Source organism: Musa acuminata, chromosome BXJ3-3, assembly GCF_036884655.1.
Source record: "Musa acuminata AAA Group cultivar baxijiao chromosome BXJ3-3, Cavendish_Baxijiao_AAA, whole genome shotgun sequence".
NCBI lineage: Eukaryota > Viridiplantae > Streptophyta > Magnoliopsida > Zingiberales > Musaceae > Musa > Musa acuminata.
In genome coordinates, this window is record NC_088351.1 from 37,850,132 (window position 1) to 37,877,845 (window position 27,714).

General features: G+C 36.4%; 1 protein-coding gene and 1 long non-coding RNA gene across 2 annotated transcripts; both read left to right on the forward strand.

Annotated features, from left to right (window-relative positions):
• Positions 1–921: 921 nt before the first annotated feature.
• On the forward strand, positions 922–2,270 carry LOC135632650 (uncharacterized). Its single transcript, XR_010494730.1, has 2 exons — positions 922–1,190; positions 1,810–2,270. It is a non-coding gene; the product is annotated as an uncharacterized LOC135632650 (long non-coding RNA).
• Positions 2,271–6,710: 4,440 nt separating this feature from the next.
• On the forward strand, positions 6,711–27,678 carry LOC103979974 (DNA-directed RNA polymerase I subunit 1-like). Its single transcript, XM_009396252.3, has 21 exons — positions 6,711–6,883; positions 7,888–8,057; positions 9,608–9,767; positions 9,875–10,168; positions 12,941–13,168; positions 13,263–13,445; positions 14,899–15,061; positions 15,933–16,120; positions 16,632–16,895; positions 18,927–19,015; positions 19,100–19,247; positions 19,372–19,587; positions 19,697–19,963; positions 20,051–20,192; positions 20,880–21,085; positions 23,168–23,370; positions 23,640–23,838; positions 23,913–24,184; positions 25,364–25,504; positions 25,661–26,504; positions 26,774–27,678. Exons 1-21 carry the CDS (start codon positions 6,872–6,874, stop codon positions 27,308–27,310), a joined length of 4,926 nt encoding a protein of 1,641 aa, XP_009394527.2. The 5' UTR covers positions 6,711–6,871; the 3' UTR covers positions 27,311–27,678.
• The last annotated feature ends 36 nt before the right edge of the window (positions 27,679–27,714 follow it).

Here is a 27,714-nt window from a genome sequence, read left to right on the forward strand (position 1 = left end):
CTTATCATTCCATGGATATTTAATCTATTTTTTCTTCTTCCTCTTCATACAATAAACAAATTAATCTATTTGTAATACTTGAACAAATTTAATTTTAACATAAACTTGATAAGTCTGAATGTTATTGAGTTTCTTTAATCAGTCTGAATGTTTCTTTAATTTAATTTATAATACTTGAACTGCATACTAAATCCTATTGAGTTTCTTTAATCAGTTTGAATGTTTGGTGCACCTATATTTTGTACTTGTCAAAATGCAAGACAAATGCAAACTTGATAAGCCAAAAAAAGGAAGAATCTGATAAACCATCGACATCATCCCCAGAAAGAACTTGTTTATGGATGCATGAGGCCATGTCATGATTGAATTAGCTTGATATTGACATGTCAATTCAACCAAAAGTTTAAACTAATAGGGTATCACTCGATTCTCTAAATAATCATCGATGTGTAGTTAATGTTTTTAGTGCTCTTTTTGATTATTTTTCATATATAAAAATTTCCTGAGACTTTCTGTATTAGTAGCAACACTTGCATCATGGAAGATCTACGAAGGATAAATAGGAGTCACAAGAATCATATGCACAACCAGCTCTTATTAAATTGTATCCCCTCACAAGTTTGGACAAGTGTGCAGCTAATAGAGGAGAATGGAACTGATGTTGAAATGATGATGAGACACAAAGTTTCAGGAAGAGACGATGACTGGTCCAATGAGGAAGATGATGGACTGTCTCCAGTTGTTGTTCCTCGTGTTCTGTGTGTGTGACCTCACACACACTTTGCATCTTTCTTCTTGGGGTGAACAACACATTAAAAGCAACTGTGTTGACTGTGCTCAGTACCCTTGGAATCTTTCTCTCTAACCCATGCTTTTCTGGTTGGGTTGGCTATTAAATGACACGAAAAAGGAGCCTGTTCTCTTGGTGTTGTTTAATCTGCCTTTGCTTCATATGCCTTCTTCCTTCAGCTGCACTTCCTTACCCTTTCTCTCACATTTGCCTCTGGAACTCATGGCCAGTTTGCTCACTGTGGTGGTGGTAACACTGCTCTGTGTTGGGAGCGGAGGGGGTGGTGCCATAGCACAAGCGGTGCAGCACCATGTGGTAGGTGATGACCTTGGCTGGGATCTTTCTTCCAATTTGGCTGCTTGGTCCAAGGATAGGATCTTTAGGGTCGGAGATGAGATTTGTAAGACCCTTTATCCTCTCTCTCTCTCTCTCTCTCTCTCTCTCTCACATACACACATTTATCCTTGTTTTCTCTTGTTTTTTCTTCTTTGGAAATTACATGCAATCCATAGATATCTTAAGGTGCATTTTTTTTTTATCTTTATTCAACTTTAATGTTATAGGTACAACCTAAGTAGTAGACACTTATTCTTCATAATATATTGTGTTTTGGAATACTTGTCTTGTGCCCAAAAAAAAGATTGTTAAAATAAACATTTATATTAATTGGTTTCATGCTATAAACATTTTAATATTAGGTTGTGAAATTTAACTATTTTATGTCGATATTATTCACCATTAAATCTCTTACCAAGGAACAAACTCGTGCATATACTTCAAACTTCTGGAGGCCATTCTTCTTATTGGTGGCTCAGAGTAGAAGCAGAAGGGCGTTTACAAAATTGCTCCTCCAACATCTACTTGTGGGCACAATTTGAGTGCAGAAGATCTGCACTTAGTCTATATTTAGATCGACAATATAAGCATATGATAATAGTTTCTCTAGATGTTAAAACTGAGATGATGAAACAAAGAGATCTTAAGAAGCCTTTACTGATAGATCATCTTATGTTTGGCAGGGTTTGCGTATGCAGCAGCCGAAGAGAGAATCCTCGAGCTACGGAGCAGCGACAAGCTCGAGGAATGCGATCTCGACGACCCCATCGGCATGTACACCAGCGGCGTCGATAAGGTGAGCCTCGACGGAGAAGGGGCGCGCTATTTCGCCAGCTCTACTCCAGAGAACTGCAAAAACGGGCTCAAGCTACGCGTGCGTGTAGTGCCTCGGGCGACAAACGACGAGCATACAAGGTTTGCAGCAGTGAGTGCGGAGGCGGCGGCGGGGCCGGTGCCGTCCGCCTCGGCTCGTCTCAAGGCGCCTCAGCTCTTGTGGATTGCCTTCGTGATTGCTGTCGCCATGTGGTTTTAGCTTTGCGTAGTATTTACTGTCATCTGAACTTTGTCCAACTTTAGTTAGTGCTGGTTAAGTCAACGTTGATTAGAGTTAAGTTATTAGATTAAATTGATATCTGGTATCATATATGGCAACCGTATTCCTATTAGAACCAAAACCTAAACTAAAACTCAACTATCCAAGTCTCAACACTCTTCTTATTTGAAACTCTAATTTCACGAACAGGAAACGAGCTAGATATCTCTTTATTGATACTATAACAATGAAATTTCTTATACTTTTTATTCAGTCACATACATGATTTTCAAAATGATTTTAGGTTCCATTGTATATATCAAAGTTAGATTTCGTAATAGTGATTATATTCTTGAAGACTAGAGTTAGAATCGATGATTCTAGTTGTCCCCCGATATGACGGACTAAGTATTCTCGCTTTCTTTATGATTTCATGAACAAAAAGAGAGCTAGATATCTCTTTATTGATACTATGATAGCGGACTTTCCTACTATTCTATTTAGTCACATATATTATTTTTAAAATAATTTTAGGTTTGTATCAAAGTTAGATTTATCATGAACAAAAAAAGAGCTAGATATCGCTTTCCTACTATTCTATGTAGTACCGAAATGTACCGCTCGATACGGGCGGTACGTATTGGTCCGACAGGTGGTCGGTACGCGGACCACCTATTACCGGTCCGATACTGTAGCTGTACCGTAGCACTGTAGCAGAGCTATAGTACGCGGCACACCTAGGTGTATCGTTCGGTACACCGTACCGTACCGGTACCGAGCCCAGGTCGAAACACCAGTACGATACGGTATTTTGAGATTTAGTGATAGTGATTGCATTCTTAAAGCTAGAGTTAGAGTCGATGATTTGATTTGGCAGGTACCATAGTTGACTCTAAAATTTGTTATCCTTGTTAGTTTGGCTTCTACTTGTACAGTCATGCTGGAATACAGGTAGGAAAATGACAAGTTTGTACCTGGATAATTCATTATTGCACTTAATACTGCTAAATATCAAGAAATAGATTCTTACTATAGTTATTAGGCTTTATAATATTTTCAAGTCTTTTGATGAAAATAAGGATGCATCGGAAGTACAAGTTTCTCGTCTAGCTAATGCTAAGAAGATTTTATTTTGCCAACATACTCAGTAGAAGATGTGTTTAGTGAAAGCACGCAATATTGTTGTATATTATTCAAGATTTAATGTTGTTATGTTTAGTGAAAGCACACGATATTGTTAGATCTTATTCAAGATTTAATGTTGTTGGGCAACAATAATTTCAACAAAGAGACACGAAAGAAAAAGGACATGTTCCCACGGATGCTACCGCCGATGAAGCCACCTATGCTACAGAGCGAAGGATGTTATCACTGTTTGTAGTAGGAGAGGAGTATAGTGTTTGAGAAATCGGGACCAAAATCACAAGTGCAGCAAAAAAAAACAGAAAAATAAAATTTTAAAATATTTTGTAAAAAAAAAATTGTATAAAAAACTGTAAAACTAAAAACTGTACATTTGTAAAAGATATATTATGTAAGGAGATTGCATATTTGGAGAAAATGAAGAAAGTCAACTGTCCTCTTCTCTAGTGATGATTCACACGATAGATGCTGTAAAGATGCTCCTCAAATTGCTACGCAGTCATTATTTTCACGCGCACCACACGTCGAAGAAGGGGCTGATCCTTCTTGTTATTTACATGTCCCAAACTAGGGCTATCGGCTAAAGAGGAGAAGGAGAGATAAGTATAAGAGGTGGCAACCAAAATGGTCTAATCTATGCCCCTTTGATTCCCTCCTATTTATAGAGATCCTCTATCAACTGATCCCTAATGAATCCTGCCCTCGTAATGTTGGTTATCACTCTCGATGACCGGCTGTGCTAGATCTAGAATTTTCAGGTCTATAAGATCAGTATCAAATAGTGAAGTACGACATTCTTAGTGTCTTAAGTCTAAGGAACAGTTACACCATTGGAACATCAGAATCATTATCTGACAATGAGGTATTATCAACCATCTAGCATTTCGTGAGCGGAACAATCAATGAATTCATTTTCCAATGAGTTCTTATACTATATCTGTTGAATCTCAGATTTTGATGATGAAGTCAATTGTCATTTGTTTATCTAATCTATATATTGAGATAAGTGTGCAGGATTAACTACGATGGCAGTAAGACATGCAGCAGGTGTTGAGCCGGAATCAAGACCAAGATCAAGTCGGGGGTTCGAGAGTTTGTCGGAAGTCCGGACGGTCGTTGGAGGTTCTACAGGAACAATTCGAGAAGTCCAAGAGCTTGCTAAAGAAGCTCGTCGGAACTCGCCAAGAGGATCATCGCAAGTCCAAGAGTTTGCCGGGAGTCCGCCGGAGCATCACTAAGGGTTCGTCGGAAGTTCACCAGAAGAAGCGATTGAACACAAATTACAGTTATGATGTCTTAATTGTCATAGTTAGTTGGTGGATTAAGTTAAGATTGGGAGGTGATCCCATTAACTTAATCAGGGGCCAATTGGACCCTTGATAGACCCAAATTGGGCCGAATGGATTAGCCCATTTGGACCTAGAATTCCTGGTCGATGGTGGCATGACCTAGGAGGCTCGATCTCCCAGGAGTTTTGGGCGGTGGTACCGCCCTAGTCAGGCAGTGATACCGCTAGAGCTCGATCTCTGAGCTTTACCAAGTGATGGTACTGTCTAGACTGAGCGGTAGTACCGTTTAGTATTAGATGCTGGGCAGTAGTACGCCAGGACCCCGAAAATCTGGGAGATGATACTTTTGAGCTCCAATTTTAAACTGATTGAGGCTTATATAAACCCCACCCTTTCTGCACGAAAGGAACATCGAAAGTTTACTTTTATTTGGAGTATTTGAGAGATTAAAAGTGTTGTAAAAGACTAGAAGTTCTTCTCCCTCTTTCTTTTTAAGTTTTGATCATTCAAGAGAGAAGTGAAAATCTATAAGGGTTGTCTCCTAAGCCTGTCAAAAGGAGAAAAGCTATAAAAGGGTGGTTGGCCTTCGCCTATCGAAAGAAGGCTCCTAGTGGATGTCGGTGATCTCGTCGGAGGAGGAAGCCAAAAGTGAATGTAGGTCAAGATTGACCGAACCACTCTAAATCTCGGTTTTGCATCTACATTCTACTATTTATCTTAATTGCAAACTGCCTCCGTTACTTTACATCAATTATACTTCAGTTTCAATCTTAAGTTAAAGTTCTTTCCGAAACAATTTTCATCGAAAACAGATTTCTTTGTACGAAAGTCATTTTTGAACCAATGAAAGTTTTCCGTTGCACTAATTCACCCCCTGCACTAATTCACTCCCCTCCTTAGTGCTCTTGATACTAACAGTATCTCTAGTATACTCACATGAGCAGTTATATATGGATGGGTAAACAACACACCAATCTATTCGATTATCTTGATGTCCCTCTCAAATAATCTATGATCGAGATTATTTATACTATATATTTAAAGATAAATTAGTCTCGTGATATTATCACGATTTCTATTGCATAGATCCATAAATATTATAACATATACAACATAAAATAAAAAAATATCAATTAATTATAATAAGTAAAAAGAATGTATAATATATCACACATGGGAGATGTAATCACTATTCGTAAGATGAGATAAATAAAAGAGTTCGTCGTGATAGGAGAGGAGAGGATGCCACCACTATTAGCAATCGAAGAGGAGAAGGAAAGAAAAGTAGCATTAGTGGTCGTTGCCTAGTTACACTTATTCGGTGTAATTCTCGTGTAATCTTCCTTTGCCATATCTTAAACTCAATCCGCTTTGCAGAATCCAACCTAAATGATTTGAACTTGGATCGAGACCCTAACCGAACCAAATCAACTCTTAGAGTAATCAGATTTAAATCAAGTTATCGATTCAATAAAAAGATTAGTGACGCTTAGGCTTGACCACGGTTCTAAACATCCATTTTGTTTTCGCGAATCAGAATAAAACTGAATTTTCCAAGTTTTGGTTATGGAATCGAACCAGAAACTCTTGGTTTTGGTTTTGGTTTCGATTTTAATTCTAGTTTGGGTGTTTCGGATATAAACCATTAAAATTTTATTATTTTTTTTAATTTAAAAATCCAGAAATTTATTTCCCAAAAAATTAAAAATAGATGCATAACTATAATGAGCAAAGATAATATAAAAAAATAAATCAAACTAAATACCTCTTTAGAAAAAAAAAACCATAACTCCGAAACCATCGATTTCAGTTTTTCAAAATTAAAATCGAACCACATAGAACTGGAATCATCGGTTTCGGTTCGAATAATTAATTATTATTATTATTTTTAATTTATATAATTTAAAATTTTATTTTTCAAAAAAATTAAAAATAGATGTATACCTATAATGAGCAAAGCTGATAAAATAATTTTTTTTAATCAAACTAAATACCTCTTTTGTATTATATAATATCTTTTAATCGACCTAAATATACTCACAAGATTCGAACACAAATTCTGCAACTATTACGTCTCTCTTTTTTGTTTTATTTAAATCAATTTGATACCGGAACTGTGCCTTTTTAAAACCCTAACGGAGCTGGAACCGGCAGAACATTCCGACATGCTCAGCGCGGCCGTCCCCGACGTTCCAATACTCTCAGCTTGCACCACGTTCCGATAGCCTCAGCGCGGTTGTCCTCCACTTTCCAATAGTCTCAGCGCGGTCGTTCCCCGAGATGATGGACCAGGTATTCTTGCTCTCCTTTTTTCCGTCTTAGCGCGGTCGTTCGATGGGCCTCTTTTTATTTTCGTGTTTCCTTTGCCTCGAGGACCCGTCGGTATGAGCACTCGCATCCGCTGGGTTGAAAGAAAAAGCCTGCTTCATATACAGATCCTAACTTCTAATACATCCCCTGCTCCTTATCTTTATTCTGATCCAGACTTTGAATCTACTGCTGACTCTAAAGAATATGCACCACTTACTTAATCTAGAAGAAAGTCACTGGTCACCTCAACTACACTTTAAGAACATTGAATTTCGCCGACAACACAAGCATCGAACCTAGCCTGCGCAGGAGTAAGTCATCATGTGAAAGGACTGGGCGATGAAGAACCAACCCCTACCACTATGTCTTGTTAATACAAATGAGCCCTTAACGTAAAGGAAGCCTTAAAGAAGGCATTTTTGAGTCGCTGACCAGAGGTTTCATGGAGCTAATTGCAAATTACCTATCTTGTACACTGACAGCTGTTCTAATGCATTGTTTTCTTATAAACATATAGACCTGGGGAGGAGAGTAATACTGATCTTTGCCATATCCTTGCTCTAGTTTAGGCAGTCCATCCTTCGGCGTCGGGCTTGGATTTAGACGGGGAGGTTTTTGTAATTTTAATTTACATAACATCTTTGTTCTCCTTCTTTTCCGTCTTTCCTGTGGTTTTATTTCTTTTAAAGATTATTATATCTGTAGTCATCCGTGCAAATTCGAAGGTTTGGATTTGTTTTTTTTTCGCAGCTAGCCTTCTAGTTTTAATACTTGCGTTAGTCTAATTTAAACTCATACTTTTTCTTAATTGATTCAGGATTCTTTCTTTTTCTGCTTCTATCTCTTTTCGTTTAATTCGATGCACTTGACTTTGAGGTTATAACTTTAATTACTAGATTTTTCTTGTTACTTAGTTAAACAGAAGTGTTAAATAGTGACTTTGGGTTGACGTTGGTGTAACACATATTTTTTTTCCTTCTTAACAGGCAGCTTCAGGAGTTGTGAAGTATGTTCATTTTAACTTTTATACCTCAGAGGAGATTCGGAAGATAAGTGTAAAGAAGATCACTAAACCGGATCTCCTTGATGCAAAGAATAGTCCTATTCCGGATGGACTATATGATCCTGCACTGGGTCCGCTTAATGATAATGACTCGTGAGTGTTTATTGATCTAACTTCTCTATGAAAACAGAAAATAAGAAAACCAAAGTAATTACTGTGTAGACATTGCATTTTTTTTGGTTTGCTCATAATTTTTTAATCAACTGCTTAATCAACATTTTCGTGGATTGATGCTTGGAGTTTCCTAATAAGGTTTTTCTTTCACTTATTCCATTGGGAATACATTTGAGGGCTTTTTTTTTTTTTACCCAAAACTGTTTTTACTATGCAATTTATATACTGGTCTGCATTGTTTATGTAAGTGCATCAATAGATAGACTTATGATTTTCAGATGATCAAGTAGTTGTAAAGACCAGGTACAACATTTTATCTGGAAAATGATTTGATAACGTTAATATGTGCCAGTATACTAGTTTTGTTTTCCTCTTATACTACACTAAGCTGACTAGCTATTAGATCACACCCATCAACCATCTACCGAAACCTTGATTATCTAGCTCTTCTCTTGTTATTCCTGTTTTTTTTTTGTGGTAGTGTTACTAAATTTTGATGATTCTACCATTGCATATGTTCCTTTCCTCTCTGATTGCATATGCTATTTTTGCATGTGTCTAGAAATATATGATTTTCCAAAAACTTCTATGGATTCTTGTTCTTTTAGACACACAGACATTTATACAAGCCGTGTTCCAATGGTGTTTCCTTGCCTATGTGTTGGAAATAGACACTTCAGTTTTTTTTCGATGGTTTTTTATTTGCTTTTAGAAATGTTGCACCTTTTGGATGTGGATGCCAGAGCATCACCTAATGGGGTTGTTTATTGAGTAAGTTTCAGGAACTTTAGTTGGGAATCTGACTATTTGCTTGTTGATGAGGACCAAAGAGTGGCTGTTATTGGAATTTGCATTGTTGACCGCCCACAGTTCTACTCAGTTTAATGGTCAATGCGTCTCATGAGCTGCTATATTCCGACGGGAGATTGTGGACCTAGTCTTGTTGGTCGGTGCTAATCTTGTAGTCTGACTCTTGCTTTCGTCTGCGTTTGAGTCGCTTTGCACCAAACTTAACTGGTAGATTGCCATGTTTAAAATAGATAACTGTCCAATAATCACAAGACGTGCAATCACTCAAGCTTAGATATTTAGTTCTCCTTAGCTTCCTTAGCTCCTTTCTCTTGACATGTTGACTTGGGATTGGTAGGTTTTCTTTCCAAAGATGATTTCAGTGATACCTTAAATGTTAGCCTTCCCGCAGGATATAATTTCAGTTACGGCTTCCCTAAGACACTCCGGCCAGATCCATATCAAAGAGGAATACAAAGTTTCCTGCAACTGCGGCCTCCTTGAGACAACTGATCTCCCAGATCAAAGGGAATGACAAAGTCCCCATTAGATTTTGTTAATTGTTAATATAAGTCATCAGAAGCATTTTATGATCAATGAACATTTTGTGGCTCAGATTACTCGTCATAACCTGACAAATGAATTCTGAGAAGTTGTGTTTATGAATTCACATTTTTCAATAATTTTCCATGGTGTTGAAAATTTGTTTTCATTTGATGCATTTTAATTACTGATTGCAGGTGCAAGTCCTGTGGCCAGCTTTCTGTTCGTTGCCCAGGTCATTGTGGTCACATTGACCTTGCAAAACCACTTTACAACCCATTATTGTTCAAGACCCTTCAGGGTCTACTTCAAATTACCTGCTTTTTTTGCCACAAATTCAAAATAAACGAAGAAAAGGTAATTCCATATGAGCTTCCCCTTTTCAGATTATTATTCTTTTATCAAGTTTATGTGTTGTTTCTTTGATTTTCTCATGATTCATTAACCTTTCAAACCATGACCAGGTAAAACGATACGTTGCCCAGTTGGATCTCATAGTGCAGGGTGACATTAATGGGGCTAGAAGTTTGGAAGCCAATACATGGAGTGAGATATTTTTTCCTGAGGAAGAAACTGCAGAATCCATAACATCAAATTTTGACAATGCAAATTCTAAGCATTTGACATGGACATCACTTCAACAATCTGAGGCTCTTTCTATTTTTTCTAAATTTATGAGGGAAAGGCGGAAGAAGTGTGATAATTGTGGTAAAAAAAATCCAACAATTAATAGTCCTATATTTGGTTGGCTTAACAAGGTACGCGATTATAACTTATTTTTATTAAAATTTTGAGTTATTAATTGTATCATTTGATCAGTCCATTATGTTTTTTTGGTCTATGTTTGTTTGGTTTGCATATTATCTGTAAGTTAAATAGAAGGGAATACTTGAAATCAGTGATTGAAAAAGGTGCTCGGGCGCTCGCCTAGGCGCTCGGGCGAGGTGAGGCGAGGCCCGAGCGCCTCTCTAATCTCCCAGGCGGCGCGCTTCAAACAGGCGCCGCCTGGGCGCTCGCCCGAGCCCAGGCACTGGGCGCTTCGGGCGAGCGCCTGGGTAAACCAAGGCGATCGAACCAGGATTTTAGGTCTGGTTCGGTCCTGGTTCGGTTGGTTAGTTGGTTCAATCGAACCAACTAAACCGATATAACCCTTACCCAACCCTAACCCGCTGCCGCTGCCACTCCCAATCCCGATCTCGCTGCTCGCCGCTGTCGCTGCTCGTAAACGCTACCGTTGTCGCCGCTCGCCGCTGTCGCTGCTCGCAAACGCTGCCTCTGTTGCCGCTCGCACCTCCCGTTGCTCATCGCACCTGTCGCCGCTCGCCATTCCTGCTCCCGCTGCCGTTGCTCGCAAACGCTGCCTCTGTCGCCGCTCGCGCCTCCCGCTGCTCGCCGCTCCTGCTCCCGCTGTCGCTGTTCGCAAACGCTGTCGCTGTCGCCGCTCGCGCCTCCCGCTACTTGTCGCTCCCGCTCCCTTTCTCGCTGCCGCTACCGTTGCTCGCCGCTCGCCGCTGCCGCTGTCGCTGTCGCCGCCGCTTCCTCGTTTCTTAGTCAGCAGGCTCAATATACAGTATACTGTTAATATTAAGTTTATTTGAAATGATTAATTTTCAATACTGTTAATAGATTTTCTTAATTTAATAGCATATTTTTATTTAAAATTTTAAATAATTATATTTATTAATTATATTATATATTTTTATATTTTAGTGCCTCGCTTCGCTCGGGCGAGTGCCTAGCGCCTCGGGCGTTTTTGGACCTTGGCGCCTTTTGGCGCCTAGCGCTTTTTAAATCACTGTTGAAATAAAATAATTAAAAAGGACAAAGGATTGTGAGAAACAATATAGACATGGAGTGTAAACTTTCTGCAACTCAATTTCAGTTTTCAAATTCAAAACAATATAGACATGATTGGCATTAATATCGTCCTTATTTCACCAGCCTTTTCTTTTCCATCATCAGTTAGATTACTCGTACCTTTTTTGTTACAATCTATTAGCTTTTTTACACAAAAGCATTTTCATACATGTGAGATCATTGATGGAACTCAGAACTGAACCAAATTGATCATCTACTAAAAAAATAAAATGTATTTAAAATTAAATCTAACCTCTATAAATAAGAGAGAGATAAATAGGAACATTGACAACAAATCATATCCTTTATTATCGTCCCACTTATGACAACAAATATCAGGTTACAGTGTATCCTAAATTTTGTGTTCTATGTTAAAATAATGAATCAAACCATGCTGATTTTGACAGAGGTGTTTGATAGATTAGATAATGTGGATCATTCTTTCCCTAGCATGTGTAAAGCTTATCTAAGTACTTGATGTTGTTAGGATAAATTACCTTGAAGAATTTCATAATTTTTTCCATGGAGCTTTAAGTCTAAAGAAGTACTCCAAGATTTTTAGAGCTAATAATAGCCTACTGTTGTTTTAAATTGTGCCTGTGAGATTATGTTCATATCATCCTTCTTTGAAGCATACCTCTTAAAGAAAAGGGAAGTGCTTCAAGATATAGTTGGATTAACTTCTTCCGGTTGCTAAAGTTATGTATGAGCATGGATTTTAGAATACTCCATGGCCAAGCCAACTTGTACTCACTTGGAAAGGCTATCTTGGCATTAGTCTAGCAATGCAAGACTTGTTTTCTAGCATGTTACTTGTAGCCACTTGTGTTCTAGCATATCTCTATATGTGGCATTTATCTAGGTATTACACATTCATGTAACAAGTGAACAAAGTCATTTGATGGTGATTTAATTAGTTAGAACTTAAAAGAGATTATATTACGAGTGATTCTTTTAACTTCTGAAATTGGGTCTATTGTTTATTCAATCCTTCATCTGTTACTCATTACATGACATCCCAAGACACTCGATATGTGCTTGAAGCATCAGTTGAATTATCCAGCAGTCACTTACCATTTATATGATACTGACATATAGATAAGCGACTAGTGTAGCCCACTAGCAAAATATTTTTCATCTGTTATAATGATATTTTCTTTTTATAAATACCATGATCTGCCATTGGGATCGGTTGGATGATCGATCTGTGGTTAATGTCTCTACCTACTAAATCATTATGTCTGAGGAAGTTCAAATACATGATAATACGTATTATAAATTCTGGCAGATCTCTTCATCTATGTGACGTTCCTTCAATCTTGTTCATAAAATTTTTGAGCAGTTAGTTTTCATTTCTTGAAGTGGCTTTTTTCATTGAGCTATAGCTGCATAGTTAGATGCTTTTTATTTTAAAATAAATTTGATTTTATTTATTGATTATTAGACTTATTGTCCATTCTGACTTAAGGTGTCCATAAATTTATCTTTCTTTAAGATCATCCTAAACTGGAGGATGATTAGATCTAATTTAACTCCTGTGCTAGTGGATTAAGTATTAAATAGTTTTATCCTTTTTTCTTGGCTAAAATTGTCTTTATATATGTAATTTGGGTTAAAGCAGGATATATTTGTCGTAAAATTTTGTATTAATCCTTTAATATAAATATTTGCAGACCACACAGGAATCTGATATACGAGCCAATTTCATCTTAGATTCTAGTCTGGATCAATCATCCAGTGAGGCAAAATATTCCAGCATTACTCAGTCAAGAGGAGAGAGTGCTTCAGAAATGGATGAAGAATCACCTTTGTCAAAAAAAAAAGTGAAATTAGGCGACTTGCCTCCTGAATTTATCAAACAAATGTCATCTTCTGGACAAAAGCATCTGTTACCTTCTGAGGTTTAAGCTACCTTTCAGTTTTTAACATGTCTTCCTATGTATTTGTTTTAGTGCAGTACTAATTGGATATTTTTCTGTCTTTTGATAACCTCAGGTGGAATTTATTTTAAACGACTTGTGGAAAAATGAGGCAAATCTCTGCATGCTTATATCCGACATTCACTGTAAAAACCTGAGTATCTCTCGAGGGAACAAAGGGTTTGCAATGTTTTTCCTGAAGACTCTTCTTATTCCACCGAGCAAGTTCCGTCCTGCTGCTGGGACTTCTGGTCGTGGGGTAAGAAATCCTATGTCTTTTGTTACATTCTAATATCTTGTTTGGTTTTGGTTTTGCACCTAACAATAAACTTAAAATTGCATGGACTTAAGAAAAATGTGGTTATAACTTTTTCACAATACGTGCTTTCAAAAACTTGGGATAAAACTGTTGTGTTGAACGGTCACTTATTTTGTAATGAGCATCTGAAATCTGTAATGTGTTTCTAGCACTGCTGACAATATCTGTGCAAATTCATAATGTGGATTTGGTACCAGTGCAGGATCTGTGGAAAAGCTCATCTTTTTCCACTTATAATCAAGGATTGCCTCACTTTCCCCTTGTTGGTGCTTGGCCGGATTATTATGGTACATCAGTAGGGTTGGTGCACCAACCGGTACAGAAACTGTGCTGTTGGGGAAAAAATGTCAAAAACGAAAAAAAGGATGGTGGAAGAGCAGGTGCTAAGACACAGTGCTACTGGACGAAAAATGCAGAAAGTGAAAGAGATATGACAGGGAAGGATGGGGGAGCATACAGTTATGTTAGGGTAGTGTTCCAAAGGATGGGAGAGAGAAACATAGTACAAAATTAAACTCTTATGGGCTGGGTGGATTTCAATTTACTTATTTGGAACTAAACAAAATATAGTAATATATTGTAGTCTGCTCTCTCATCCATGGTTGAATTAGGATATGCTGTTCGGTACGGGTGATACACTGCTGAGACTCCATTGCTTAGGATGTTAAGTTGGATGATCTCTGGCGATCTTTCCAGAGCTTCAATGGGATCTGGATTTGGGAATTGGCGGGCTCTTCATTGCTGGTATAGGCTGACATGTCATTTATACATGACATCTCAAAATGTACCTTGCTGAATTGACCTAAATTGTGTTCTTGTGATGGCCCAGGTACCTGATCTAGGGTTGACTAGGTCTTAATAACGCTCGGGTTTATTGAAGAGGGTTAGGTTCAGGTTACATTGTAAACAACTTCATGGAACAGCTTTAATTTCTGGCTTTCTATTTACACTTTGAAGTTACTTCATATTAATTGAGAGAGTTTTGCAAGGAATGATGGATGAAAAATAATTTGACTTGTCTAGATTTTTTATGCTGTTTGTTTGAAAAGTAGTAGGTGACAAAAAAGTTGGCCTAAACTATTATGTAAAAAATTTAGGCCATGACAAAGTTATTATGTGATCAGAGCTTTTGATCCGTTTAGGTGTGCTTCTAAAAAGCTAATACCAGCACATTTGTTTAGATGTTTACATACTTAAAAAGCTACCAGCACTTTCAATCTTTTGATCTTTTTTTATTGCGTTCTCAAGTGCGTACCTAAGCCTAAAGTTTTTGCTTAGTTGTTCAGAAACTACCAGCAACGTCAGCTTCCTTATCCTGATCCTGATCTTTTCATGTACTGTTTCAAATTGATACTTGTAACTTCTTTACTTTTCAAGTCTTGCTGTTATGTAGGTACTGGAACATCCACAAAATACTTTGCTGAGTAAAGTTCAACAAGCCAATATTGCTTTAAAGAATTGTATTGTTGCTAATCCTGATCATCCTGATATTTTGAGGAGCTGGATGGACCTTCAAAAATGTGTGAATGTGTTGTTTGATAGCACCAAGGGCTTTGGTATGATATTTTTATCAACTTTTGATTGCATTTTCTTATGTTTGTTGTTGAATTCCTTTTTTGGTAGTGAAAAGATGGCATAAATGATACAGAGATGGCAATCTTCTTGATAGATATTTTGCTGTGGGTTTTATGCTGCATACAAAATTTATGTCAGGTCATGCATCAAAACTTGCGAATTTTTCCCCCTTTGTAGAATGATTTTGCTTTATTAGTATCAGTAAATTATAAAATCATATATTCTGGTACCCAATACAACACTCCCATTTTACAGTTTATAGCTAACAAACTAATGTACGTGCCTTGTACTTGGCAGTGGACCTAACTAATTCGTGTTGGCAATTAAATGTCCTTCATTGGCCATGAGAGACAAAATAAATACACCATAAATGCAATAAATTATTTAGGACAGTAATATGCTGATATAGATTGGTATGATGTGGGAAGGATATAGATGACTTGGAAGGCACTTTCTCTTAAACTAGATGGATATGGAAACACATTAGTAATTTAGAACATAACAGGAACATAATATTTAATTACAAGAATTATGGAATATATGTTATATGTTTAGCTAACTTGATTCAACCTCACTTGAATCAGCCTCACCTTGCCTTCTTTTGTGTTAGAACAAGAAGTTTATTCACTTATTATTTTCATATAAAGTTGCTCATTTATGTCTTTTAAGTATGATTCTGAAACTTGATTGCGTGTCATTCAGGTGGGCATATTTTCCTTGCCCGAATTAGAGGCCACATATTATTTTATCTTTCCTGTTTTGAAAATTATTTATGCATTGTATGGCATTCATCAGTTCTCTTGTGGGTGTCGAATCATTGTTATCTTATCATATATGTCATCTTAATGGCAGCAAAAAGCGACAAGGAAGCAAGTGGCATACGCCAACTGTTGGAGAAGAAGTCGGGTATTCTACGACAGAAAATGATGGGAAAGAGGGTTAATTTTGCTTGTCGGTCTGTTATATCTCCAGATCCCTACTTAGCTGTCAATGAAATAGGGATTCCTCCTTATTTTGCATTGAGGTTGACATATCCTGAGGTAAATCTTGTAAAATAGATTAAAGATATGATTTCGTGACTTATTTTGTTGATTCTTTCTTGTTTGCGTGCACATGTGCATAAGACTGCACTTGATGTTAATTTTTTTTTTAAACTTATACATGTTAGAGGAGTTATTACTCCGGGTTCATGTTCAAAACTGCACTGCAGGTGTCATGTTGTTTTTTATTTAATATTGATGTTTGGATATTACTTTGGCATCATTTGTCACGCCTTTTTGTTAATCTGGAAGGTGGCCTATCGAATTTGTCTAAGTAGAGTCGAAGCTATAGGGACTCTATTTCTGGATTTTGTTTCCTAAGAGATAATCATATAAATGTGCATATACATAAAACTGAATTTCATCTTATTTTTCTCATTGTACTAAGGTTAAGCATAATTATCAATTTTTGATGTGCTTATCATTTACTGTTGTTATTGTTTTGTCCTTCACACTATCATTTTAATTATTGATATTATTTCATTATTATACCAAATATTTTTGTCTGCAGAGAGTGACACCCTGGAATGTTAATAAACTGCGGTGTGCTATAATCAATGGTGCTGATATTCATCCAGGAGCTACACATTATAAGGACAAGGAAAGAATGTATAAATTACAAGCAAGCCAAAATATGCGGAGTGCAATTTCAAGAAAGTTGCCCACATCTAGAGGAATGACTGCCCAACTTGGAACGGGCCCAGAATCAGAATTTGAAGGCAAGGTTGTGTATCGCCATTTGCAGGATGGAGATATTGTGCTTGTTAATCGACAGGTAATCAACATGTTGCCTATTGTTTTCTTCAACAATTGTGTTTTTTCGAATGGAGTTTGAAGTAAAATGATGGCCACTGGTGATTACATCTTGTGGTGGAACTCTTTTTCTTTTTTGATTTGTCTTTTCATTTTATTGATGATCTGATGTCTGATAGACAGATTAGTTTTTTGGTTACTAATATCTGATTGTCTCCTTGTGATACTAATTGTCAACCAGGCATTTATGCTGCAAGAGCATGAGTCTAGCATTTTGACATTTTCATAATGTTGAAGGAGCATCTGTTCATATATTAACATCCAAAATGTCAAAACATATTTTAAATTTTAAGCAATTCATTGTAAGTCGATTGATAATTATTCCATATTTTGAGAGCGAGCCTTTGTGCAATTTTCAGATTGCTCAGCTTTACACGCACTACTCAGGATTGCAATGATCTGTTTTGGATAGCTGAAGAATGTGTACTGAATGAGGACAAATCAATGCACATTGTCCAACAACTTGTGATTTGGGCAACTAGTTTGTCCAGAACAGCGTGGCATTTAAAATAGGAATTTGCATTCATATCCTTACAAAAGTATAAGTGATGTGTATCACTTGACAGAACTTTTCAATGTCTGTAAGCCTTAAAAAAAAAAATGTTTGATAGGAATTAAACTTAAAAGGAGCTGTCCATGACATGTAGCTTGGCAGAATTTGAGTTGAAAAGATGTTACAAATTGATGAGTTTAAGGAATTGTGCACCGAGTTCATGACAGTTCTGGAATGGAACAGTATGTGGTTTGTGTAAGTGGCAATTGTTCAGAGAATGAAACTCAGTCAACTTGTGAGGAATGATGATGTCCCAATCAACTGAACTACCTTGAAGGAACTTTGAATACTAAAGATTGGCCCTCTAAGCATACCTTCACCCAAGGAATGTTGTGTGAGTCAGTTTCTATATACAGGATTCATCAACTTTGATATCCATGGTAGGTAGACGCATTGTACAATATCTTATAACTTTCTAAGGAAATGCATACATGCTAGGTTTCACATTAAGCATCTTTTGCTCCTATGACTCCGTTGAATCTTTTTATAGTTCAAAGTTTGGTTGTTTAACTCAGCAATGGATAATTGTAGTTCTGCTAGCTTCTGTTTGGGTTTGATCCGAGCTTATGACACTTTTTCTATTTGTCAATGATAATTGTTCTTTTTCATTTGCTTAAAGTTAATATTGCTAAGATAGCTAGTATTCTTGTCTTGCATAAAATGTGAAATTGGTTCATGAGGTTCCAGGCTGACAGCTATGTATAGGGATGTTTTTTTTGTTCTATGTTTTTTAAGTCTTGTAACTAGTATCATGTCCTTGCTTGTCTGGTATGGTGGTACTTTAATTATTGTTACATGATGTGGACTTCCTCAAATGATTGTGATGTTAAACTGATCTATTCACTTTAGAAGTTATGAGTTTGATTCTAAATACAGCCTTTGCTTTCTACATCACCATAAATGAACATTGAATGTGATCGAAATCCATGCCAATGGAAACACTTATACTGATTTGTAGCTAGAGCTTATTTGTTGGTGAAAGGCTCTAGAAAATTGAATTGGGTGACCATAAGCGAGTCCGCGTTGAAACTAGAGAAGTTAGATTTGTTATTACCACATGGGCCTCCATTGTCATTCTTGTCAGTTTATAATGTTATAAATTAATTAAAGTGGATTTACTAATAATCCTTTGAATCATGGTTTACCTTAAAGGTCCATATCGGTATATCGACCAACTGTCGGTACAATATGTATTGATCCGTACCAACATACCGACACATGATATGGTGGTACATACTGATAGACCGGTATGTACCGCTTGTATCAATTCCCTATCAGATTGGTATGTATCGCTCAGTATGGGTCGACGAACCTTGTTTTGAATAATCTGAACAAAAGTATGATGTTCAACAAAATTATGTATTTTTTTCTTAGGAGCATGATCTATTTTATAATTCCAAAATTTTTATTGAGTCATGATTTTTTTTAAAAATTTTGCAGCCTACCCTTCACAAGCCCAGTATGATGGCTCATGTTGTTCGTGTGTTGAAAGGAGAAAAGACACTTCGCATGCACTATGCAAATTGCAGGTTCTATATCATTTTTATTTGTGTTTGCATTTTTTTTGGTTAGCTTGGAGTTCAACAAAGAATGATATATTCTTGTGTTTGCAGCACATATAATGCTGATTTTGATGGTGATGAAATGAATGTACACCTCCCACAAGATGAAATTTCACGTGCCGAAGCCATTAACATTGTTAATGCGAACAAACAATATATTGTTCCCACTAGTGGGCACCCTATAAGGGGGCTAATTCAGGTAAAGTGATTTGAAGATTAATTTTAATTTTTTTCAGTCTCAAACTCTTGATGATGTATTTAGGTTATATATATATATAAGGTTTTTAATAGTGTCAAATATCTGCCTGTGGTTGATTCTTCAGGATCATATCGTAAGTGCTGTACTTCTGACAAAGATGGACACTTTTTTGACCCGTGAAGAGTATCATCAGCTTTTATATGCTTCCAGTGTCCCTCCTACCTCATATTCTCAACGTAATAGATTTGGCCAAAAGGTTTCAGTGTCATGGTCTGATTATGAGATACAGCCTCTTCCCCCTGCTATTTGGAAGCCAACACCACTATGGACAGGAAAACAGGTTGTGTTTCCTTTTAGGCTGCTTAACATGAGTCCTTTGCTGTCTAAAATGTAAAATGATCTGAAGACTTTACATCCAACTTTTGCTGATGATTTTTGTAATTTTATAGGTTATTACTGCAATCCTTAACTTTGTTACTAGAGGTCGCTTGCCACTTACTATTGAAAAAAGAGGAAGAATACAAAAAGAGTATATCGGGGAGGATCATACTTTACTTGTGTTGCATATTCACAACAATGAGCTCGTACATGGAATGATTGACAAGGCACAGTTTGGAACTTATGGTTTAGTCCATGCAGTCCATGAACTATATGGTCCAGATGTTGCGGGAACGTTGCTTTCTGTATTTAGTCGCTTATTTACTTCTTTTCTTCAGGTTAATTTTGCTTAGCTATTATCAAAGTTTTGGTACTTTTTTTCTTTCTTGTACTGTGGGCATATATAAATGACATTCTGATTTCAGATTCATGGGTTCACTTGCGGAGTAGACGACCTTCTACTCAGTCAGAAATCAGATATTGAGAGAGAGAGAATATTAAAGAAAAGTGAAATACAAAGTGGAGAGGTCCATATGCGTTTTACCAGAACTAAAGATGGTGATGGAGGTTTGTTCTAAATAATCATCTATGATCTAACACTGTATTCATGTTGCATATTTGGTCGAGAAGGTGTCTATCACATAATTCCATGTATGGTTATCTTCACATTAATTTTTTTCTTAGTCTCTCTCCTAGAGATTCATATTTTACATATGTTTCTTCTCTCGTTTAAATTTAATGTATTGCCTTCTTCATTTTCCTCTTTCTGTGCTTGGATTAATGCACCTTCTAGATGTTTTCTTTCTCTAGAGGAAATAAGAAAGATTAAATTTACAGTCTGAAAAATTATAGCCTTTTCCCTAATCATTTATATTTTGTAATTTGTCATGCACCCTTATTCATAGATCAATCAACTTAAATCAGTGTATTTTAATGCTAAAATGAAAGATTTTGCGTCCTATTTAAATTTTGTTTATGCTCGATACCTTTAAAGTTTCCGAAGTTTGCTTGTTTATATTTTTTTATTTTTGGCTAAAACCAAAGAGATTTTGATGTATTTTGATAAATGTATAATTTTTAAAAGATAAAAGCTGAACTGAGATTTTAATTTTGTTGGGTTTGGAGAGAATATTTGCTTTGTGCAATGATTCCAGGAGTTTGATATCATTTAGAGATAGTTATAGTAGTGTTCTCTTTAAAGTTTAAATATCTTAATTCATGCTCCCTCTCGTATTATTGTCTTTGCATGTATAGATCCAATGAAATTGCAAAGGGAGATTGAGAAAGTTCTACGTGGTAATGGAGATTCAGCAACTGCCTTATTGGACAGGATGATGTCAAATTCTCTGAATAGTCTGACTTCTGAAATAAATCAGACCCTATTTCCTAATGGATTGTTGAAGCCATTCTTGAAGAACTGTCTCTCTCTTATGACCACTACTGGAGCTAAAGGTGGCTTGGTAAGTTCTTGTCACATTCTCTCCTTGTTAATTTGTTAACTAGCTTAAACAAATCAATGTATGCCAATGTTCTTTATATGCTAGAAACTTTCTTTCATATGCAATTTGTATGTGGTTCTAGTCGTATTGTGGTGATCTTGAACACTGAATAAATAGGACTTTTATTATAGTTTCTGTGTTTGAAATAAAAATGATGTGGAACTATGTTTTTCTCTTTCTGTCACCAAGCAACACAATATGGTTTTATAGTGGGTGTTGAAGAGCGCAAGTCCTACAGATGTTATTTCTGGAGCATATGTGGCAAGTGATTCGGAGTCTCCATGTCTAGTAGCTGGGACTTGTGCTTCTTTGTCTCGGAAAACAAAGCTTGAGTTCTGAATTGAAACAACCTTTTTCTTCTTTTTGTTGCAAGAGATGCATTGGTGGTGGCCAAGATTTGTGGCTTCTATGTCACGTTAATTTGAAGTAATAACAATTTTATCACTTGGTAGTATTTTTGCATGTCAATATTGTGTTATCCATGTCTTATGGTCTATGGTTTACCAAATTTTCTTAACTCCTTTATTGGTAGCTGTCATGTTAGACAATCAAGGTTTTTCACTTGTTATTTTAACATCTCAGTGTTGCTGGGCTGTGTGTTGACCAGCATGAGCAGTAGATGAAAAAAAAAAGAAGTTTCTATCTTCTTTTTCTGATGTACCATCATGATGGTGAATCATGAAGGGGAAACTTGTGGACCCTAGCATTTAGCTTTCTAAGCCATTTGTGAAGTGATCCGAGTTAACATTGGACATTAGGTCATATGGTCAGTTTGATTGCACTGCACTTGCAAATAAAGTGGAAAGGCTGGTGTCTTAACTCTTAAGTATTTAATGGTTTTACTGGTGAATGTTGGAATGGTAATTTCAAGTGCTAAGACCCATTAAAACTGAAACGTAGCAAGCTGTCCTATACTATCACAGACTTCACGAATTTTACATATGACACTCTAGGTCACACTTGCTAGCAAGGATTTGGCTTACTTTCAATGTTATGTGGGTGCCATAAATCTAAACAGATAAAAGAAAAGTGTTGATAAGCAAACATGTGGGCAAATTACCAGCCTCACCTCACAGAGGCACTTGAATTTGGGTTTACTTCTAATCACAGAGGCACTCGGCTCACAGCACCCCTCGTCGATCTAAGATATGTTGAAGTTTACTTCTATGTGTTTCTTTCCTTTATTTTAAGTTTACATTGACCTTTATATTATTGCTGAATTTGTTCATATATTTGATCTTAGTCCTAGTTAGTTGAAGTTTCAAGTTATTCTGTGTATGCTCAAGTTTAGCAAGACACACCAATTGAAACAATATTATAAGCAAACAGTGTATATTATGAAAGGTTTTGCTGTAATCATCATTTCAAAGAGGAAACCAATTAGAGTTGATCCTTTATGCAGACCTATAGGGTTAGCTTTGAGTACTTATCTTGTTGTACTGGTAATGGATATAATTATAATGCATATTCAGGATAAACTTCCATGTGCATGTTGTGATTTGAGTTTGTCTTGAATGTATAATAAGTTCATCCATCACCTGTGCAAGAAAATAAGCACATTGCTATATTTAATATTATGGTAAACCTAGTTTATAATTTGAATATCTATCCTAAATATGTAGTTTGCTAAGGGCTATTCCTGTATTCAGTAACAATTATTGTCTCGTGGATCTGGGTTTTGAAGCAAAATTATGAAGATATTGATTATCTAGCATCAAAACGAACATGTATGCTTGAACATACATCTTTCTCTTGGAATTGGAATCTGCAAAATGTTATTTGTTATTCTTGCATTAGTTTTTGATCCTTAATTACTTGCCTCATATTTCACTAGTATGAGCGGAAACATGGAGCTTAGTCTACACTCTACAGTATGTCTGGAATGCAGAAAAAGAGATTTTCTTTCCCAATATGCAAAAATTTATTCCTTAATTCTGTACCAGTTATCATCTTTTACTGACCATCTGAATATTCTAAAAAACTTGCAAGTTATTTGATCTGGAATATGGTTGGTAATTGCAATTTCGTTCCCCTTCTTTGTAGGTCAATATGACACAAATTTCTTCTTTGTTGGGCCAACAAGAGTTGGAAGGAAAACGAGTACCACGTATGGTCTCTGGAAAAACATTGCCCTGCTTTCCTCCTTGGGATATTTCAAGTCGTGCAGGAGGCTTCATTAGTGATCGTTTTTTAACTGGTCTTCGGCCTCAAGAATATTATTTTCACTGCATGGCTGGACGTGATGGGTATATAGTGAATTTTGTACTTTATGCAGTTCAATTCAGTCATTATTAGATGTATCTTAGCTTTTTTTTGTTATATTGCGTCTTAGAATACCTGTCTATATATGTGCACATCAGTTAGTGAATGTATGCGTGGATGCCATACTTGTATATCTTATGCTTTTTTTGTATATTAGTTAACTCATGAGCGTTAATTTGTCAAAAAGCCTGTATCTGTCAGTGTCAATTTCTTGAACTCTTCTAGCATGTCGACTAACATGAAGTAAGTGCAGATTGGTTGATACAGCTATTAAAACATCTCGGAGTGGATACTTGCAGCGGTGTATTATTAAAAATCTTGAGTGTTTAAAAGTTTCTTATGATCACACAGTACGTGATGCTGATGGGTCGGTTATCCAATTTATATATGGGGAAGATGGTATTGACGTTCTTAAGGCGAGCCATATTTCTGAATTTAAAATGCTTTTGGATGTAAGGCTGTTAATTTTGTAAATTGTTATCTTGATTTTTGTGCTCTATCTGAAATATCATGATCATCATTTCAGAATCAGAAGGTTGTTTTGCAAAAATTCAGTGATCAAATTTCAGACACATCTTTGGCAAAGTCAAATGCTTATATTAGGGAGTTGCCATGTTCCTTAAGAGACAAAGCAACTGATTTTATTTTGGAGAATCAGAAGAGCTTTCCTCATCAAATAAATCAGAAGGACTTTATGAAATTAATGAAGCTCAAGTACCTATCAAGTCTTGCTGAGCCTGGTGAGGCTGTTGGTGTTGTTGCTGCTCAATCTGTTGGGGAACCATCAACACAGATGACGTGAGACATCTAACTTTTTCTAATACGTGTTTTCTGATAACTCTTATGCCTATCAACTTTTTACTTCTATGGGATATTAAATTTAGCAGTGACATTCTTAATTTTTTCCAGTCCTTGAAAGTTTGTAATGGAATGATGAGATATGTTGGTGATATTGTACTTCCTTTGAACATGATGCTAAGTTAAGCTGATTGGCTGAGGTTGTTGCATTTGACTTAAGTATACAAGTGTCCAAAGAATTTTGTCAAGTTCTCTATTTGCTAGGTACTTGGAAAAACCATAAGAATTTTAGAATATTGTTTGATATATGTAAAGTCTTTGCCTAGTTATGTTTTGCTGAAGGGTTGAAGTAATATGATATCTGATAGTTTCATCTGAATGAGTTAGTCTGATTTTAGAGAGCACAATCTTGTAAATCTGCCCTGCTGGTGGTATTATTTATTTTGTGTCAAAATCTTGTAAATTTGCCTTGCACAGCCTTCACGACATTTTCCGAGAGACTAAACTAAGGATACATGTTTCGTAATGTAGTGTAGATCTGTTTTATGTGTCATTTGATATAAGATGTTAATATTTTGTGCAATAATATATTTGGGTAACTATTTTGTACTAGGAGACTAGGTTTTATTGCTGACTTCTTTATTTAAGTGAGTTTGGAGAATGATTTCTTTATGATTAAGGAAAGCTTTCTGAAATGTTGTCTATCAAATCATGATATTTACAATGTTTTTTTTCTTTGTTTGCCATCAAGGCTTCTTTACTATGTAGGTGGAGAATGAATTTAAAATGTTTTGGCTCAGTGTACTTCGTAAAATATCATGTACTTGTATAATATTGATTCATGTGTGCCTTGGCTAATTAAACACTAGCAACAAGATAATTTACTTCATGCTTGTCTCTTCCTTTGTTTTCCTTTCCTCTTAGAAAATATAGAATTATCTTTCAAGATAGGCCCCTGATATCTTTATAAATTTATTTTGCTATGCACTATTAAAATAGATGATAAACTACCTGTGCTGTCTTATGCTCGTACTTGTTCATCTTGAACAATTCTACTTGCATCTTATGAGAAAACTGTTTGTTTTGGTTATCAGAAGCTATATTTCTGTTTCAGTGCTATACATTCTTATCAGTATCAGATGATTGCAATTTAACGTTTTAGTAGATTCTGTTTTTCAGGCTTAATACTTTTCATTTGGCTGGCAAGGGAGATATGAATGTTACATTGGGAATACCACGTTTACAAGAAATCTTGATGACTGCATCGAAGGATATTCGGACTCCTCTCATGAACTGTCCGTTGCATGTTTGGAAGACCAAGTAAGTGAAGGATTTAATTCATTGTGTCCTGAAAGAAATCATGTATGTGCACAAACAATGAAAATCATTTTTTAAAAAATTAAATCTTCATGTTATTATTTTCCTGAAAGCTTTCTGGACTCTGATCACTTTTACATTATGTTCTATATCTTGCAGGGATGATGCCGAACGCCTTGCTGCAAAGTTAAGGAGGGTTTCTTTGGCTGATGTTGTGGAGAGAATGGAGGTCTGCACTGTACCATTTTCCATTCATGGGAATCAGATCTCAACCATCTATAAGCTAAAGATGACCCTTTATCCAAGTGAGCTCTATCCTGCCTTTTCAGAATTAACATTAGAAGACTGCAAAGAAGTTCTCGAGACGACATTTGTTGAGGCCATGGAAGATGCCATCGCAAAACACTTGGATATGATATTCAGGATCAGTGACATTAAGGTTGCTTCTGGCAAGGAAGAGAATGATTTCGAATTAGGGGTTGATGAAGATGAATCTAGAAATAAATCAAACACGGTGGAAGAAAATGTTGATGGTGGTGATGAGGATTATGAAAGTCTTGATGATCAAGGAACAGATTCTAGGAGGAGAAAACAGCAAGCAAATGATGAAGTAGAATATGATGATGGTATTGAAAAAGAGAGCTTTGTTGCAGCAGGCGAACATGATGAAGAAATGCAATCAGGATTTGAAAGTGAAATTGATCATGTTGAAGCAGACGAGGATTATCTTATGGGAGGGGGAAGTCCTGGGTTTGACATGGACATTGCAACACCTGAGAGCCCATCAAAAGCTGACTCTACACCCGTGTCAGAAGATGGCAAGAAAAAGTCAAAACTTACGGAGAAAGGCAAGAAGGAAACTAAGTCGAAGGCCGATAAGAAGGCCAAGAGGCCGAAAAGTAGCAAGAAAAAGATCAGGAGAACAATATACGTGATGGCTGAAGGATTGAAATTTGAGGTTCACTACATCTTCAGAAGTGAACCACGAATTTTGCTGGCTGAGGTACTTTTCCTGCTAGTAATAACAAAGAAAGCTTTATATGCTTGGACTTCTTCCTGCATATGGTTGTTTGTAGCAATGCATGCTTAATTTTCTGTATCTATTTATTTCTGGATGAATAGTAAATTTTTTTTCTTAACCCTATATTTCACATATTGATAATATTACGTTGTGAAATGAATAATTTAGTTTTTAAGATGATGATGTACTAGAATCTGCTTAGGCAAATGCTTACTTTGTTGGGTTTAGACTGATCAAATTTTTTAATGCAGATTGCACAGAGAACAGCCAAGCGTGTATATGTAAAGGAGTATAAGAATATTGAAAGGTGTTCATTGAAAGAAAATAAAAAGAGTACTGATCCATTCATGCTGCAGATTGCCGGAGTGAATTTCAACACACTTTGGGATTTGGAGGAATTTTTAGATATCATTCACATATATTCAAATGATATACATGCAATGCTTAATACCTATGGTGTGGAAGCAGCACGAGCAACCATTATTAAAGAGGTTACAGATGTGTTTGGATTATATGGTATACAAGTAAATATCCGACACCTCAGCCTTATTGCAGATTTTATGACTTTTCATGGAGGGTATCGGTCCATGAACAGGGTTGGAATGGGCGATTTCAACACCTCACCGTTTGGCAAGATGACATTTGAGACAGCAACTAAATTCATTGTTGAATCAGCATTCCATGGAGAGGTGGACACATTGGAGTCCCCGTCAGCTAGCGTCTCCCTTGGCCAGCCAGTGAAGATGGGAACTGGCTGTTTCGACTTGATGCAGAATCTGCAGCTGTGATAATTGAGCAAATTGGTCTTGATTCTTCTTTTTTTGCTTGTATTTAGTGGGTCAAAATTCATTATATAGTATTATTGAGGGTTAGATTTTTGAAGTTTAGGTAGGCCCTTGTACATCTGCTCCTCATCTACCAGGGTGAATTTTTGAATGAGTTGCTAATTGGCAAAGCTCGATAAGATTTTATCTTCCCATGTGGGCACCATTTTCCCCACAAGTCTCATTCAGATTTTGAGTTTTCTTTCTGATGGGTACTTGCCAGTGAGATTGAGAATTAGCTTAAATATAGATTTATTTCAGCGTCAAGCTGTCATATTTTTCTTGTAGCTGTACATGTTTTATTGAATTCATCTAATTTATTTTGTTGATGACGGGTGGTGACTTGGTTGTGCATGATTAATTCATCT

Coding starts and splice junctions, on each gene's coding strand:
- LOC103979974 (XM_009396252.3), top strand. Junction 8,058..9,607: donor CCGCTTAATGATAATGACTC/GTGAGTGTTTAT, acceptor TACTGATTGCAG/GTGCAAGTCCTGTGGCCAGC. Junction 13,446..14,898: donor CTGGGACTTCTGGTCGTGGG/GTAAGAAATCCT, acceptor GCTGTTATGTAG/GTACTGGAACATCCACAAAA.